This window comes from Saccopteryx bilineata, chromosome 10 (assembly GCF_036850765.1).
Source record: "Saccopteryx bilineata isolate mSacBil1 chromosome 10, mSacBil1_pri_phased_curated, whole genome shotgun sequence".
NCBI lineage: Eukaryota > Metazoa > Chordata > Mammalia > Chiroptera > Emballonuridae > Saccopteryx > Saccopteryx bilineata.
This window is the reverse complement of record NC_089499.1, coordinates 14,260,972-14,277,028: the sequence shown is the minus strand read 5'-3', so window position 1 is coordinate 14,277,028 and position 16,057 is coordinate 14,260,972. Positions and strand designations below refer to the sequence as shown.

General features: G+C 47.1%; 1 protein-coding gene across 3 annotated transcripts in view; it reads left to right on the top strand.

Moving 5' to 3' along the window:
- CTDSPL (CTD small phosphatase like) overlaps positions 1–16,057 on the top strand; it is a 129,104-nt gene that overhangs the window by 89,572 nt on the left and 23,475 nt on the right. For 2 of the 3 annotated variants that reach the window (XM_066244413.1, XM_066244415.1), the window contains exons 2-3: positions 2,908–3,062; positions 14,297–14,329. In XM_066244413.1, coding sequence (XP_066100510.1) covers positions 2,908–3,062; positions 14,297–14,329 — 188 coding nt within the window. Of the gene's footprint in view, positions 1–2,695; positions 2,784–2,907; positions 3,063–14,296; positions 14,330–16,057 lie in introns of those variants that run through there. The other variant, XM_066244414.1, reaches the window with a different exon arrangement.

Below are 16,057 nucleotides of genomic sequence, written 5' to 3'. Positions count from 1 at the left end.
CATTAGATTCAGACAGCGCATGACTTGAGCCCTTTTAGGAACAAATGAATACTGAGGTTTGGGTCAGGCCGGTGCCAATCCTGAGGAAATCCATCCTTATTCCCGCCGGCATGACTTTGAGAGCCTCAGACCAACCCAAAAGTGACTAGAGAATTAGAAAGCCCCCAGTCTTCCGGGGACACCTGCAGGCCCTAGAACTCACCTGAGTTAGCAAGAAGAGATCTGGCCCCTCCCACAGTGTGGAAGTGAGACCCCTCCCGCTGTGTCCCCTCTTATACAGAGGAGGGAGAGACAGCACAGGCCGCCACTTCCCCGTCGAAGGATGGTGGGCTCCCAAGTGACTCAGGCTCATTTAGTGACTGTCACAGCTTCTATTTATGGCCTCTCCATAAGTAATCATTTGGTCGACATTAGAAGCAGCTCACTGGCTCCAGGTTTAGGAGGGTTGTTTTTTTTTTAGCATATAAGTTAATTTGCTAATTAGTTCATTATAGGTAGATTTACATGATCCAAGGATGAAAGTAGAATCTAGCGAGGTACTTTTTGCAGAGCCATTTTCTGCCCAACCTGGGTATAGATAACATGCCCAGTGTAGCTGAGACAGGAACGAATAGCTTGCTGACTTGCAGAGAAATGTGCTACCGGCCATGGAAGAGACAGGGGTTCCTTTCCTCCTCTGACTAGATTGAGTGTGGCACAAAGTCTGAAACACCCAACATAACAACAAAACCCTTGAACTAATCATTGATATTAAATGTGAGCTTATTGTCATAGTTGTGTCTCCCTTTGGCCTCTCCTTCCTGTCCTTAATCTGACCTAAGTGGTTTCAAGATTGTCTTCCTCGACCCTGGCCGGTTGGCTCAGTGGTAGAGCATCAGCCTGGTGTGTGGTAGTCCCGGGTTTGATTCCCGGCCAGGGCACACAGGAGAAGTGCCCATCTGCTTCTCCACCCCTCCCCCTCTCCTTCCTCTCTGTCTCTCTCTTCCCCTCCTGCAGCCAAGGCTGCATTGGAGCAAAGTTTGCCCGGGCGCTGAGGATGGCTCTGTGGCCTCTGCCTCAGGCGCTAGAATGGCTCTGATTGCAGCAGAGCGATGCCCCAGATGGGTAGAGCATCGCCCCCTGGTGGGCATGCCAGGTGGATCCTGGTTGGGCGCATGCGGGAGTCTGTCTGACTGCCTCCCCGTTTCCAACTTAAGAAAAATACAAAAAAAAAAAAAAGATTGTCTTCCTCGTGGCACATGGGGAAAGCACACATTTGGGAAGCGGGCGCACTTGGGTTTGAATCCTGGCACACACAAGTAATGGTTGTGTTTTCTCGGCTGTGATATGCAAGCAATAACGCCTGTCTTCTTGGGTAGCTATAGAGATTCCATGAGGCGCAGGTTGTAAAGTTCTGGGGTTTAGAGGCTGGTCCTCGGTAAACAATAGTCGTAATCGCTTCCCACCACAGCTGCCGGGACAGCCTTGATGCCTGGTCTGGCCGGGCATGTGGGGCCTGAAATGGTACCCTGTGACATGCACCCAGGTATTATTCACAAGGAGTATTTAAAAAAAAAAAAAAAGCCAGCTTTATCAGGGTTTTATGGCTCTAAAACTCATCTTAAGTGAATAGGATCTTCAATTCCCACTTACAGGGCCATTTGCCCAAATGCATCTATGCCTGTGGAGTCACTGGCAAAACAGCTTTTCCATGCTTTTTCAGGATTTCCTCCTGAATGCATTTGCTTTCGCTGCCGGCAGGAGAGTGCCCCAAGACTTTAGCAAAGGTTCTGTGATCTCCTGAGAGGGAAGGTGTTGTACGCATCACTCAAGTGTTCGAAAATAGGATTCGTGCCAGAATTGCTTTTTGGGAGAGAGAAACTGCAACATTTATCGTGTGGACTTAAGTCATTTCCTACATGGGTGGTTTTCCCATGGGCCCTAAGCAGGGTCCCTTTGCCGGTGGCCTGTCCTTAGAGCACTGCCTACCCGCCCAGACGTGGTATGTGGTGGGGCAGCCCGGGCCGCATTCCCAGGCAAGGCGCTCTTGCCCCCTCCGAGTTGTCTGTTTCCTCCCCTGAGGGGTGTTTTTCATCTATACTAATCTTTGCCTTCGGTTTCTGACTTGTGGCAGCTTGTCCTGCACCCTCACCCTGGGTAACAGAAAGGATCCTTCACTTGCCCCAGAGCTTTAGTCCAGGACAGGGAGTGATTCCGTGGCACGATACTGCCCTGGGTCTCAGGAAGATGGACCTTGCCCTGGCCAGCCCTGCTCAGGCCAGAGCCTGTGGTGTCCGGCCCACATTCCTGCTGGTTTTGCTCTAAGTGTAACAGAAGCCTTCAGCCCCAAGTTCTGTGAGTCCAGGCTCCCATCAGTTTCTTGACAAGTGTCGGAGTTGCAGAAGGGGGCTCCTTTGTGCCCTTAACGCATCTTATTTCTGAACCCATGAAATTAGTCATTTGCATGGTGAGCAGAAGTTCCAGAGTTACTCCGGGTACCCCGAATAGAGAAACACTTCTCAGAGAGTGTCAAGTCTGCTTTGTGCCTTTAAAGGGTCTTTGTTTTGAAATAGTGCTTCCTGCAAGGTCAGAAGACTTTCTCCGCTGGGTTCAGGAATGCAGATGGCGCATGACCCCGAGATGGGTCACTTAATGAGTAAGCAGCCCCCACTGGGCTGAGGTCAGAGGAATTCCGTCCAGCCAGCAGGATGGGACTTCATCCACCAGCTGGCCTTCCAGGATTCGCATGTTGAATAACAGTCCTTCAGAGGAACTTCCTGGGGCCCCTCATCTTCTGGTCCCGAGTAGGTTCCCTGGTTTCAGGGCTGGGGCAGGGAGGGAACAGCTGCACGTTGGCGCTGTCACGTTGCGTTACGGCTGTGAGCCCAGGCTGCCGTTGGCCACAGCGTGCTGTGTTTCCCTTTCCAGCGTCCCAGTGCCACGTCAGCCTCAAGAAGCAGAGGAGCCGCAGCCTCCTGAGTTCCTTCTTCTGCTGCTTCCGTGACTACCATGCGGAGGCCCCGCCCGCCGGCGGCCCTGGCGTGCTGCCGCCACTGGTGGAGGAGAACGGCGGGCTGCAGAAGGTCAGTTCCGATTCCGGCGGCCGCGGTGCGCCCGCAAAACGGCAGCCGCTGCAGAGCGGTCACGTTAACAAATGCCCTTCATAAGGGCCTGCGATGGTCTGTGTGCGGCCATTTAGTTAACGATTTTAAATGACCCAAAAAGTCATCTTTTTTTTTTTTGTTAAAGGGAATCTCAGTCGTTCCCATGGAGCAACTAAAGAACATATTTGATGGGAGTTGTAAGAGTCACTTCACATTTTTATAACGTTCTTGTCAAGTTGATTGTATGAATAGAGAGTTAAAGAACCATTAACAGACATAGAAGTGGAAAGACACGGAGAAAGAGAGACACGGAAAAGAGCCGGTAGTAAATATAAATGGATTTACCTACCTTGTTTAATAACGAACATATTTGCTATATTCTTTTATAAGTATCAAATAAAAAATTTTAAGTCAGCCTGACCAGGCGGTGGCGCAGTGGATAGAGCGTCGAACTGGGATGCAGAGGACCCAGGTTCGAGACCCCGAGGTCACCAGCTTGAGTGCAGGCTCATCTGGTTTGAGCAAAGCTCACCAGCTTGGACCCAAGGTCGCTGGCTTGAGCAAGGGGTCACTCGGTCTGCTGAAGGCCCGCGGTCAAGGCACATATGAGAAAGCAATCAATGAACAACTAAGGTGTCGCAACAAAAAACTAATGATTGATGCTTCTCATCTCTCTGTTCCTGTCTGTCTGTCCCTATCTATCCCTCTCTCTGACTCTCTCTCTGTCTCTGTAAAAAAAAATTCAAGTCAGTTGTCACAGTAGGTAAAAAAAAAAAATCCACCCACATGCCGTCTATTGACATATTCAAAACAAGGTAACTCAGAATAATTACAAGTAAAATGATGAGAAAAAAAATTCCCTCAAGTATAAACTAAAACAGAACAGATTATAATATTAATTCATTCAAAATAGAAGTTCAGGTAAAAAATAAAAATCACTGGAAGGGGCAAAGGGGATTATTCATTATGAAGATAGTCAGGATTGAGGACACAAAAGTCACTAATCTTATATCCCAAATATCTTGAGCAAAGGACATGAACAGGTATTTCGCAAAATAAATTACACAATTAGTCAAGAAACATAAATTGTTCAATCTGGTCAGTAACCAAAGAAATACAAACTAAATGAGATCCTTTTTCATTATCAAATTATCAAAGACTTTTTTTTTAAGATTTTCTTTATTTATTTTACAGAGAGAGGGTTGGGGTAGAGCAAGAAGTATCAATTCATAGCTGTTTCACTTTAGTTGTTCATTGATTGCTTTTTGTATGTGCTTTGACCGGGCAAGCCTGGGGTTTAGAACTAGCGACCACAGCATTCCAGCTCGGTGCTCTACCCGCTGCATCACCAAAGGCCAGGCTGTCAACAATATTTTTAAAGATCGGATTTGGGTGTAGTGTAGGGATAGTGAGATGGAGGGTAGAGGCTATAAATTAGTTATTGGTGGGAGCATTAATTGGTTTACCCCTCTCTGAAGGGAAATTTGGGATATGATCTTCAAACCTTAAAAATGTGCCTATTCCCCTAAGCAGTTCCATCTTACTGAACAAACTACGGATGTGTAAAGATTTAACAATAAGACATTATCCTGAATATATTATAGTATTGCAAAATGTTAAGCAACCTAATGATCGACAATAGAAAAAGACTCATGGAATAACCATACAATCATATAGTATGCAGCTATTAAAAATGACATCTCAAAAATATTACCAATAGGGAAATGTTTGCAATATATCACTTCAGAGAAAAAGGCTAAAATATAGCAGGTGAGTATATTTATAATTAGGTATTAAGTCATACACACACACACACACACACACACACACACACAGAGGCATTTATCAGGCTAGAATGATATATACCAAAATATGAAGTCCCAGACTGGTGGGATTATATATAGGATTTTCTCCTGTGTTTTCTTTCTCTTTTTCCTTTGCCCAGTTTTCACAAAATAAGCTTAAATTACTTTCACGATTAGAAAATACATTGTTTTCACAGTACACGTGAATGTTAGGAAGGGGACTCTGGAAAGATGCCAGCGAAGCACATGGCTCTGACCATCTAATGCCCTCTGCGAGTGAACCCCAGTGAGCCTGCAGTAAACCTGTGGAGTTCACGGGGGTGGCCCCCAGTCTCCCTGATGGCTCCGCGGGAGGAACCGGCACGGGACTCGCTCTCTGGGCCTCAGTGAGAAGCGGGGAGCCACCAGCTGAGGAAATCGCTTGCCTGCTTTGGAGCCCTAGAACAAAGGCATAAAATGCATAATAGTCCTGTGAGGTCAAAGGCCAGTAGAAACTCTGGGCCCACTTGGTGTGTGTAGTCCTTGGAGGGGCCGGACTGATGAGCTGGGCTGCTTTCAGCTCTTGTGCCCTGGACGAGCCCCACGGTACAAGGTCTCTCTTCATCTCTCTGTGGTTTGTCCATTGAGGCTCTGCTGGACCGTGGAGACATGGAAGCTTGCTGAGCCTCACAGCGCTCCCTAATTTGCCACTGCTGAGAAAGTCCAAGTGGAAAAAATTAAAAAGTGAGAGACTCCTACTGAGGTAAAACTAACGGAAGAGACAGAAGAGAACTTTAACAGACGACGCAGGAAATGATATTTCAGGAACTGAATATTAAGTGCAAAAGTAACTTTTAGAACTTAAAAACTGTCCCGTGATTTCTAAATATAAAAATTCAGTAAACAAACTGAGAAAGAGCAGAATGAGAATGGTCACTGCTGAGAACTTCATTACTGTTCTGGAAGAGCAAATGGAAGAAACATCTTACAGTTCATTCCAGAAACACAGAGATGGTGATTGGGTGGAGGTGGGGGAAACCTAACATGCAAATAATAGGAGTTCCAGAAAGAGAAAAAGTAATAGAAGAAATTTTTTTTTTTTTTCATTTTTCTGAAGCTGGAAACAGGGAGAGACAGTTAGACAGACTCCCGCATGCGCCCGACCGGGATCCACCCGGCACGCCCACCAGGGGCGACGCTCTGCCCACCAGGGGGCGATGCTCTGCCCATCCTGGGTGTCGCCATGTTGCGACTAGAGCCACTCTAGCGCCTGAGGCAGAGGCCACAGAGCCATGCCCAGCGCCCGGGCCATCTTTGCTCCAATGGAGCCTTGGCTGCGGGAGGGGAAGAGAGAGACAGAGAGGAAAGCGCGGCGGAGGGGTGGAGAAGCAAATGGGCGCTTCTCCTGTGTGCCCTGGCCGGGAATCGAACCCGGGTCCTCCGCACGCTAGGCCGACGCTCTACCGCTGAGCCAACCGGCCAGGGCAAGAAATTTTTCTTGAGCTGAAGTAAAAACTTTATAATTTGCAGACTGAGAGGGTACCAAATCTGCAGCAGGATTAGGGGGACAAGTGAGGGAACACAGGTCTAGATATATGCAGATTACTTTCTGAGATTTAGGTATTAAGAGAGGCCCTTGCTGGTGGCTCAATGGATAGAGCATCGGCCTGGCATAGGGATATTCCAGGTTCGATTCCCAGTCAGGGCACACAGCAGAAGCAACCATCTGCTTATCTCTCCCTCCCTCTCCCCCTTCCCTCCCCCTTCTCCTCCTGCAGCCAGTGGCTTGATTGGTTCAACCATGGCCCTGGGCACTGAGGATAGCTTGGTTGGTCTGAGCCTGTCAGCTTCAGGTGCTAAAAATAGCTCAGTACTTGAGCATCAGCCTCAGGTGGGGTTGTGGGGTAGATCCCCGTCAGGGTGCATGTGGGAGTCTATCTCACTACCTCCCCTCCTCTCACCTAAAAAAAAAGAAAAGAAAAACGTATAAAGAGAAAATCTTACAAGCTACCAGAGCAAGTTATTTTCAAAAAGAGAGAGAGTCTCCTTGGCCAGAAGGCTCTATTGATTAGAGCATCTTCCCAATACACAGTGATTGCCAGTTCAATTTCCAGTCTGGGCACATACAAAAACAGACTACTGTTTCTTCCCCTCTCTTTCTCTCTCCCCTTCTTTCTCTAAAATCAATAAATAAATTTTTAAAAAAGAGAATCATTCTAGACTTCTCATCAGCAACACTGAAAACCAGAATGCTATGAAAAATGTTTATAGACCCGGCCTGTTGGCTCAGTGGTAGAGTGTCGGCCCGCTGTGTGGAAGTCCTGGGTTCAATTCCCGGCCAGGGCACACAGGAGAAGCGCCCATCTGCTTCTCCACCCTTCCCCCTCTCCTTCTTCTCTATCTCTTCCCCTTTGGCATCCAAGGCTCCACTGGAGCAAAGTTGGCCCGGATACTGAGGATGGCTCTATGGTCTCTGCCTCAGGCGCTGGAATGGCTTCTGCTGCAACAGAGTAATGCCCCAGATGGGGAGAGCATCGCCCCCTAGTGGACGTGCCGGGTGGATCTCAGTCAGGCGTATGGCGGAGTCTGTCTCTCTGCCTCCCTGCTTCTCTCTTCAGAAAAATACAAAAAAAAAAAAAAAAAAAAAAAAGAAGAAAAGAAAAATGTTTATAGCCTACCGAGAGAAAAGAATTACAAACCAAAAATTCTATATGTGATCAAGGTACCATTTATCTATTAAGGAAAAAGATGTACATTTTCAGACATACAGTGATTCAGAGAGGGGCAAAAATATCTGGGTCAGATTGATATTCAGTTACAATATATAATAATTATAGAAAATGTACAAATAAATATAACTATTAGGAATAAAATTATATGTAATAAATAGCACAATTAGAAAATAGATCTCTAAAATTCACAGAGAGTGAAAGGGGAAATAAACCAGAAATATGAACGAATCACCAAAATTAAGGAAAGACAAAAAGAACAAATAACATAATAAATAGTAAACCTAACATAAAGAGTAGACATAAAACCAAGTTTAATACAGCAAGTTCTCCTAATGAAAGACCAAGACTATATCAGATTGGCTTGAAAAATTCAGCTGTCTATGTTTCCAAGAATATATCAGATAGGGACGGTTTTGGCAGCAAGTAAAAGAAAACTGACAAATAATAGCTTCAACAAATAGGGGACTATTTTTGTCAGATAAAACGCCTGAGACTAGTCATTGCTGGGGTTAGTTTAGATGCCCGGAGATGCCATTAGGGATATAGACTCTTTCTGTTCTTTTGTCTTTTCATCTTTCTGCTCTGCCATCCTCGGCATGTTTGCCTTTATCTTCATGCTTGTTGTTTATTATCTCAAAGTCACAAGCTTCGGCCATCGTGTCCACACTGAAGGGAAAAACAGAGGGAAGAGTAGTCTAGCCATGTCTGCCCTTTTTACGGAAAAGAATGGTTTTCACAGAAAACCCCAGGGGACTTCTGCTTATGTCTGATTGGCCAGAACTTTGTCACATGGCTACCCTCCAGCAGCATGGGAAGCCTGAAAGCGGAGGAATTCAGACCCGCAAAAGGAGTTTAGAAAGATAGAATTGGAACCCTTTTCACAACGGGGATGACTACTGAGCAGGGTCACGTACTAGTCAGCGTGGGTTCGGTTACGCCAGGGGTCTCAAACTCAACTCAGCATGTGGGCTGCAGAGCTAGGTCACAGCCGTTCGGCGGGCCGCACTAGGTCTACAAAAGGCAACTGTTACGCAACACTTTTCTCACTGCAGTTGAAAACAAAAAAAAAAATCATTACAACAAGCACAATCGTACATGCAGTTTACTCAGTGTCACAAAACGACCAGAAACTGTAGTTCGCATCACAACCGCTGTTAACTAAGCTAATATCTAGCTAGGATGCTAGAGAAATGAAAAATACAAGTAGGCCCCTAGGCTTACTTAATTTTATCCAAAATATTTTGAACTTCGTGGATTAGTCTGCAGGCCGCACAAAATTGTTCGGCGGGCCGCGAGTTTGAGACCTCTGAGTTACGCGGCATCAGTGACGTCTCCCCGAACCCCAGGGGCTTAACATAATACACGTATTTTTCACTCATGCTGCATGTTTGTCGTGGGTTGGCTGGGCCTTCTGCTCTGTGGCACAGTTCAAACGAGATATAATGTGAGCCACATATAATTTAAATTCTTCTAGTAGCCCCATTTTAAACACCACTTTTAATATTAATTTTAATAATACATTTTATTTAACCCAATATATCCAAAATATTATTTCAACATGTACTCAGTAGAAAAAAAAAAAAAAAGATCCATGAGCTAGTTCTTCAAAATCTGTTGTATTTCACATGGGTAGCGCATCTTAATTCGGACCAGCCACATTTTGCGTGCTCAGTAGCCTCGTGTGACTAATGATGGCTCTTACTGGATTGTATACCTCTATCTTATCCTCATCCCGGAACCTAGACTGAGGAAGGCCCATCTCTGCTTCCACCGTTGTCTCAGCGATGTCACATGGGTGATGAGGTTTTCACCCAGAAGTACCGTGCCACGTTTCGGCGTGTGTTTTATTGGCCAGAGCAAGTCAGGGGCCATAGAAATGTAGTCCTACCATGTGCTCAGAAAGAAAACTGAGATTATATGGTGAACTGTGCTAAAGACTGTTACAGTAGGTGACTAGTAGTTTTTGACCCAGTATCTAACATACAGTTTTTAGGTGGAAAATAAAGAGATGGGCAAAATGTACAAAGCAGATGGAATAAAAAGCAAAAGTGGCGATGTTAATAGCAGACAGAGCAGAACTTAAGGCCAGAAGCATTAAACAGTAGAAAGAAGGACATTTTATGATAAAAGGTCTAATATGTGAAGTGTCTAATAGCCATAAACCTTTATATACCAGTCAGTAGTATAGCCAGATCCATAGAAGAAAAGCACTTAAACATGATAAAAAGCTATCTTCTAGAAGTAAACAGTAAACAACATAGGAAATATCATTGACAGTGTCCGGCTGATGTAGTAAGACAAAATAAAACATTGGTACCAATATGGAAAAGATATAAAATTACTTTTATTTGCAGATGACATGATTATTTATATAAAAAAAAAACCAAAACACCACAAAGGAAAATTAGAATCATGAAAAAGTTTCTCTATGGTAGCTCTTACTTATGCAGTAATGTGCTGTGTTTCCAGATAAGAAGAATTAAAATGTATATAGAGCCTGACCAGGCGGTAGCGCAGTGGATAGAGCATCGGACTGGGATGTGGAGGACCCAGGTTTGAGACCCCGAGGTCGCCAGCTTGAGCGCGGGCTAATCTGGTTTGAGCAAGGCTCACCAGCTTGAGCCCAAGGTCGCTGGCTCGAGCAAGGGGTCACTTGGTCTGCTGTAGCCTTCGGTCAAGGCATATATGAGAAATCAATCACTGAACAACTAAGGGACCACAATGAAGAATTGATGTTTCTCATCTCTCTTCATTCCTGTCTGTCTGTCCCTATTTGTCCTGCTCTCTGGCTCTCTCTGTCTCTGCTACACACACACACACACAAAATTATACAGAAGAAAAATATCTAAGAATAGCTGAGAAATGTGGAGGAAAACACAATGAAAAGTGACCTGCATTAACAGGTATTAAACCTTACTCTCTGTCAGTGTAGAAAACCATGTCTGGGAGCATTGTGTGATGGCGTCCCACTGTGAACCATGTCGCAGCGGTCACCCCCGGTCTGCTTTCCTTGTACTCTCCACCCCCCAGTTAAAAAGTCATTGCTGTAGAAAGTCGCCATCAGTGAAGGGAACGTAGCTTGTCCCCTAGACCCGTAGAGGACAAAAGAGAGAAGAACCACTGCTGTCAGAGTAAGTCATTGCCAGTGGTTCCTGCCTAGATGAAGTCATGGGAAACGGCGCTGCATATCGGGAGGTTTCCTAGAGTGTTTAGCTGTGAGCATCAGCGAGCAAAGCCCTTTAGAGGCTGTTCTCTGGCCGAGCTGAGCTCACCTGGACTCAGTGTTCATTCATGGACTTCCTTCCGTTAACATTTGTCAGAATGGTTTTTGAAAGAATGACGTTAACCCTGAGTGATGCATCATTCACATCACACTTGACTACTCAGTCGGTGAGACCAGACCCCATAGAAAGAGCCTGTGTCAGAGTGGACCCGCTCATTCCCAGGGGACCTTCTGCCCTTTGCTCTCAGCTTGGTCAGGACACCGGGAACACAAAGCCCAGGCCCTTTAGATGTGGAAGCAGATTCTAGGCCTGTGTCTTCTGCCGACTCCTCAGCTCTCCCCGCCTCTTAGAAGTCAGCATGTGCGGAGGAAGAGGGAAGGCTGTGGACAGAATGCAGCAAATGGCCACTAGGGTTCCGTCCAGCTGCGTATTTACTTAGCCCTGGAGAAATGCTTCAGCAGGTGTGGCCTGTGGCGGCCATTGCCACCATCCGTTATACCCTGGACCTGCAGGCCAGTTGCCCAAAATGCTGAAACTGGCCACAGGCGAGTCAACACAGAGAGGAGGACTTGTAAAAGTCAGGACAAGGTGAACGAGGTTTCTGGACACTCACTAATACACACATACCCTGTGTGTGCACACATGCACACACGTGTCAACTTCTGGGGTAATTCTCTCTTTTTTTTTATTTTATTTTATTTTTTTTCTGAAGCTGGAAACGGGGAGAGACAGTCAGACAGACTCCCACATGTGCCCGACCGGGATCCACCCGGCACGCCCACCAGGGGGCGCTGCTCTGTCCACCAGGGAGCGATGCTCTGCCCCTCCGGGGCGTTGCTCTGTTGCGACCAGAGCCACTCTAGCACCTGGGGCAGAGGCCAAGGAGCCATCTCCAGCGCCCGGGCCATCTTTGCTCCAGTGGAGCTTCGGCTGCAGGAGGGGAAGAGAGAGACAGAGAGGAAGGAGAGGGGGAGGGGTGGAGAAGCAGATGGGCGCTTCTCCTGTGTGCCCTGGCCGGGAATCGAACCCGGGACTTCCACACGCCAGGCCGATGCTCTACCACTGAGCCAACCGGCCAGGGCCTTCTGGGGTAATTCTCAAGCCCAAACATCTGTCTGGAGTAGCACCTTTGTTCATAGTCTGTGTTTTACTAAGCCCTTCAATGCTATTGTTATTTCTCACATCACTGATGTGCTCAGCTCACTGAGCAGAACAGGTGTGTACACTGTGTACTGTCCCCTACTAGTGCAGTGTTCTCGGCTGGAAGTGATCTTGCCCCCTAGGGAACATTTGGCAATGTCTGGAGACATCTTTGATTGTCAGTACTAGAGGTTCACTGGCACCTAGTGGGTAAAGGCCAGGGATACTGTTAAGCATTCCCCAGTATCCAAGACAGCCCCCATAGCAAAGAGTCACCGGACCCAGGTGTCAGCAGAAGTGGGGTTGAGAAACGCTGCTCCACAGTGGCCCGACTTGTGAGGGCTTATGAGCTTCTGGTTACAATCTCCCGGCTCAGAGCAGCGACCTGCTCCTGGGGCCAGATGAGGAGAATGTTATTTAAGAGCTTCTGAAATGAAGTTTTCTATATCAGTTCTTGAAAACATGGATTAGATTTGGTGGCACTGACGTGTTGAAGAGCAGCACAGCTCTGCCTTGAATAACAGCAAAAAGCAGTCGAGAATCCTTGAGACAAGGCCCAAGTGTCCTGGAAAAGGCAAGAGCCATCAAGGTCATCTCAAGGTGGGACAGCAGCGGCCGTTACACTCGCAGAGGTGATGACCTAGGTCTGGTGACAATCACAAAGTTGCTAAATGGTTTTCTTTTCTTTTTTTTTTTTTTTACAGAGACAGAGAGAGTCAGAGAAAGGGATAGACAGAGACAGACAGACAGGAACGGAGAGAGATGAGAAGCATCAATCATTAGTTTTTCGTTGCACTTTGCAACACTTTAGTTGTTCATTGATTGCTTTCTCATATGTGCCTTGACCGTGGGCCTTCAGCAGACCGTATAACCTCTTGCTTGAGCCAGTGACCTTGGGCTCAAGCCGGTGAGCTTTAGCTCAAACCCGCGCTCAAGCTGGCGACCTCAGGGTCTCGAACCTGGGTCTTCCGCATCCCAGTCTGACGCTCTATCCACTGCGCCACTGCCTGGTCAGGCTGCTAAATGGTTTTCTTAGAGTCAGAGCAGAGCTCAGAAAGGTCCCAGCCACCTGCCACTGTCAACAATCAGGTTTGGTCCTTTCCTGTGAGACCCCTGTCACCAGACACCCCCACGTAATAAAAAGTGGTCCTACTTTTCACCCAAGGTGTAGTGTGGGAGACCATGAAACAGTCCGGCTCCGTGTCAGGAACCAGGGCGCCGATCCCACCATCTGAAAAGAAGCCACAGTGCAGCAAGTAGAAATGCTCAGTGGAGATAAATGTGTTCTTTTATTAGCATTTCTTAATGAGGCTGAAGGAAGCCTTTCCATCCACACGTTTGGAATGTCGGGCTCATGCTGAGGACATGGTTGAGGTTCTTCCTCGGGGCTTGAATGTTCTTGACGTTCCCTGTGAATACCGTTTCTGTTCCCCTTAAAGCAGGGGTCCCCAAACTTTTTACACAGGGGGCCAGTTCACTGTCCCTCAGACCGTTGGAGGGCCGGACTATAAAAACAACTATGAACAAATCCCTATGCACACTGCACATATCTTATTTTAAAGTAAAAAAACAAAACGGGAACAAATACAATATTTAAAATAAAAGAACAAGTAAATTTCAATCAACAAACTGACCAGTATTTCAATGGGAACTATGCTCCTCTCACTGACCACCAATGAAAGAGGTGCCCCTTCCGGAAGTGTGGCGGGGCCGGATAAATGGCCTCGGGGCCGCATGTGGCCCGCAGGCCATAGTTTGGGGACCCCTGCCTTAAAGGGAACACTGTCCCCTGTCTGTGGCCTCGGAGGGCACTTCTTGTGCCTGGCCTTGTCCCCTCTGCCCGGTCCTCCCTCGAAGAGGACCAGGAGGGACCAGGGGGTTCCTTGTACTCTGATGAGCCTGTCTCCTTTCTCTGACCAGCATGTAGACTTCAGGCTTAGTCTTCTGGGGGAAAACCTTACTTATAGAAGAAACAAGCCAGTGAAGAAGGGGGAGTCGTGGATCAAAGTAAAGTATGGTTTTCATTTTTAATTTTTAATTAAGGATTAAAGTTTTGGGACTAAGGGAGGCAACTATTCAAATAAACAAGATGATTACTGAGTCTCAGGAGCCCAGCCTGGTTTTTCAGGGGTGGAGGTGTCTGGGAGGCAGAGTGGCACAGGGGGCCCTCACTGTGGGGAATCTCTGGGTTCCTCCCATCTGTCAGATGCCACCAGCGCGCAGAGGGTGGGGCGGCACATGCCTGTGCTCAGGAGTGCCGGGAAGTGTCTTTGGAGCATGTGTTCTACTTCTCTGCAAACCTGACAATGACTTTTTCTTTTCTTTTTCCTCAGGGTGACCAGAGGCAGATCATTCCCATACCAAGTGTATGTATTGATATATTTCTTCGATTTTATTTTCGCGTCCGTACAGTCTTGCAGCTAGCTATGCGCCTACTAATATAAAAGGTGGTGTTTTTTTTCCAATGTTCTTGCTTATGTAGTGTTTTATCAGGTGGAATAAACAGATCTGTTCTGTTAAAAAAGAAAAGAAAGGATACATTTTGAACCGTGAGCAGGACGTTCTTTACAGAGTCTCCCTCTGCAGGAACAGCCGGGCAGGTGGTGTCTCTCTGCTAACCAGATGCTCCCTTTCCTTTCTCTCTGCCGAAGGCCTCCAGGCCTCCAAGGCTGTTAGCCGTGGCCGCTTGCCGCACTCCCCAGCCCAGCGCCTTAGCCTCAGCTCTGTAGACTGGGAAAATTGTGCCCAGACCCTGTTCTCTGCAGCAGGCACAGTCCCGGGGGAACTGAGGGCTCACCATGCCCATGCCCCAGGTGAGCAGACCGCTTCCAACTTGTTCACCAGTGTCGGTAGCTCTGAGATCAGAGGGTCACCCCCGCTGAAGGTGCAGGACCCTCCCTCAGGCTGGCAGTGCTGTCACTCCGGCCCAGCCCAGCGGGGCTTCCCGTGAGCCGCCCATTCTGTCTGCAGCCCGGGATTCGGGAGAATGAATAGCTGCGCAGTGTTTGACCTCCCCGACGCCCCCTGTCCCCCACACACTCCTTTGCTTCCTCTTCCTCTGCCAGCAGAGCCGTTTGGCCTGAGCCCTTTCCGATGGCCACGGAAAAGAAACTTGCTGTTGAGACGCCCGTATCAAGCAAGACCCTTCTGGCAGTCCTGTGACCTTAGAGAAAGGGTGTAGGTTTTAAAAGATGTCTGTGCATTGAAATGTTAACCCAAAAGGTTCTCTTATTCAAATGGTCCGATTCAAGTCTGTTCTCTGTTTTTCCTTGGCCTTTTTTTTCCTTTTACCTGTTTTCTGGGAACCGTTCAAGAGATCAAGCAATTCTACGGTTGAAAGGAATGGATTTCATTAGTACAGGTTGACTCCAAATCTGGTAACTTATAAATTGCCGAAAATGTTTCTGATCATTTCATTTTTATCAAAACTTTAACTCTCCATTTCTTAACAAGTTGCAAGGCTGTGTGGAGTCATTCTGGCTTTGCCAGTGTGACTGGAGGTCGGGCTTTGATGGGGAAAGTGTCTGTCCAGTGTCCGAACAGGACGCACGTCTGTTCATGTATGTTTCCTTGGATGTTTTCCACAGGTTATCAGTCCCCAGGGGGATTGATAACCAGAGCTCCCTTTTTAGCTTCCTACAGAGTAGTTTCATATGCTGTGTTCTTTCTTCAAAGGGACCCATCTTAAAGAGGTGACAGCTGGCATCTCTCCCCCTACCTCTGATACCCCAACTCCACTGTTTGTTTCTCAAAGTGAATTCACAGCTATCTGTAATGCTAGGTGCTGAATCAAGCATTTGTCAGGGTAAACACTCCACTGAGAAAGATGACCCTTTCCCCACAAACCTAGACTCGTCCTAGAGCCCCGGCATGAAACAGCCAAGGGGGAAATGGGTCCTTGTGGAATTCAGCCCAGTGCTAGACCAGTGGACGGATGGCTGCCCCTGATGTAACTGTAAGACACTGAGTCCTTGTGAATGAGATGAGCATCCTTTTACAAGTTTATTGTCCGTATGACATGCTTTCATTTCATGTAGATTTTATACTGTTATTTTCTTTAAATAGGCAAATGTATTCAACTTAGCCTTTAGGCA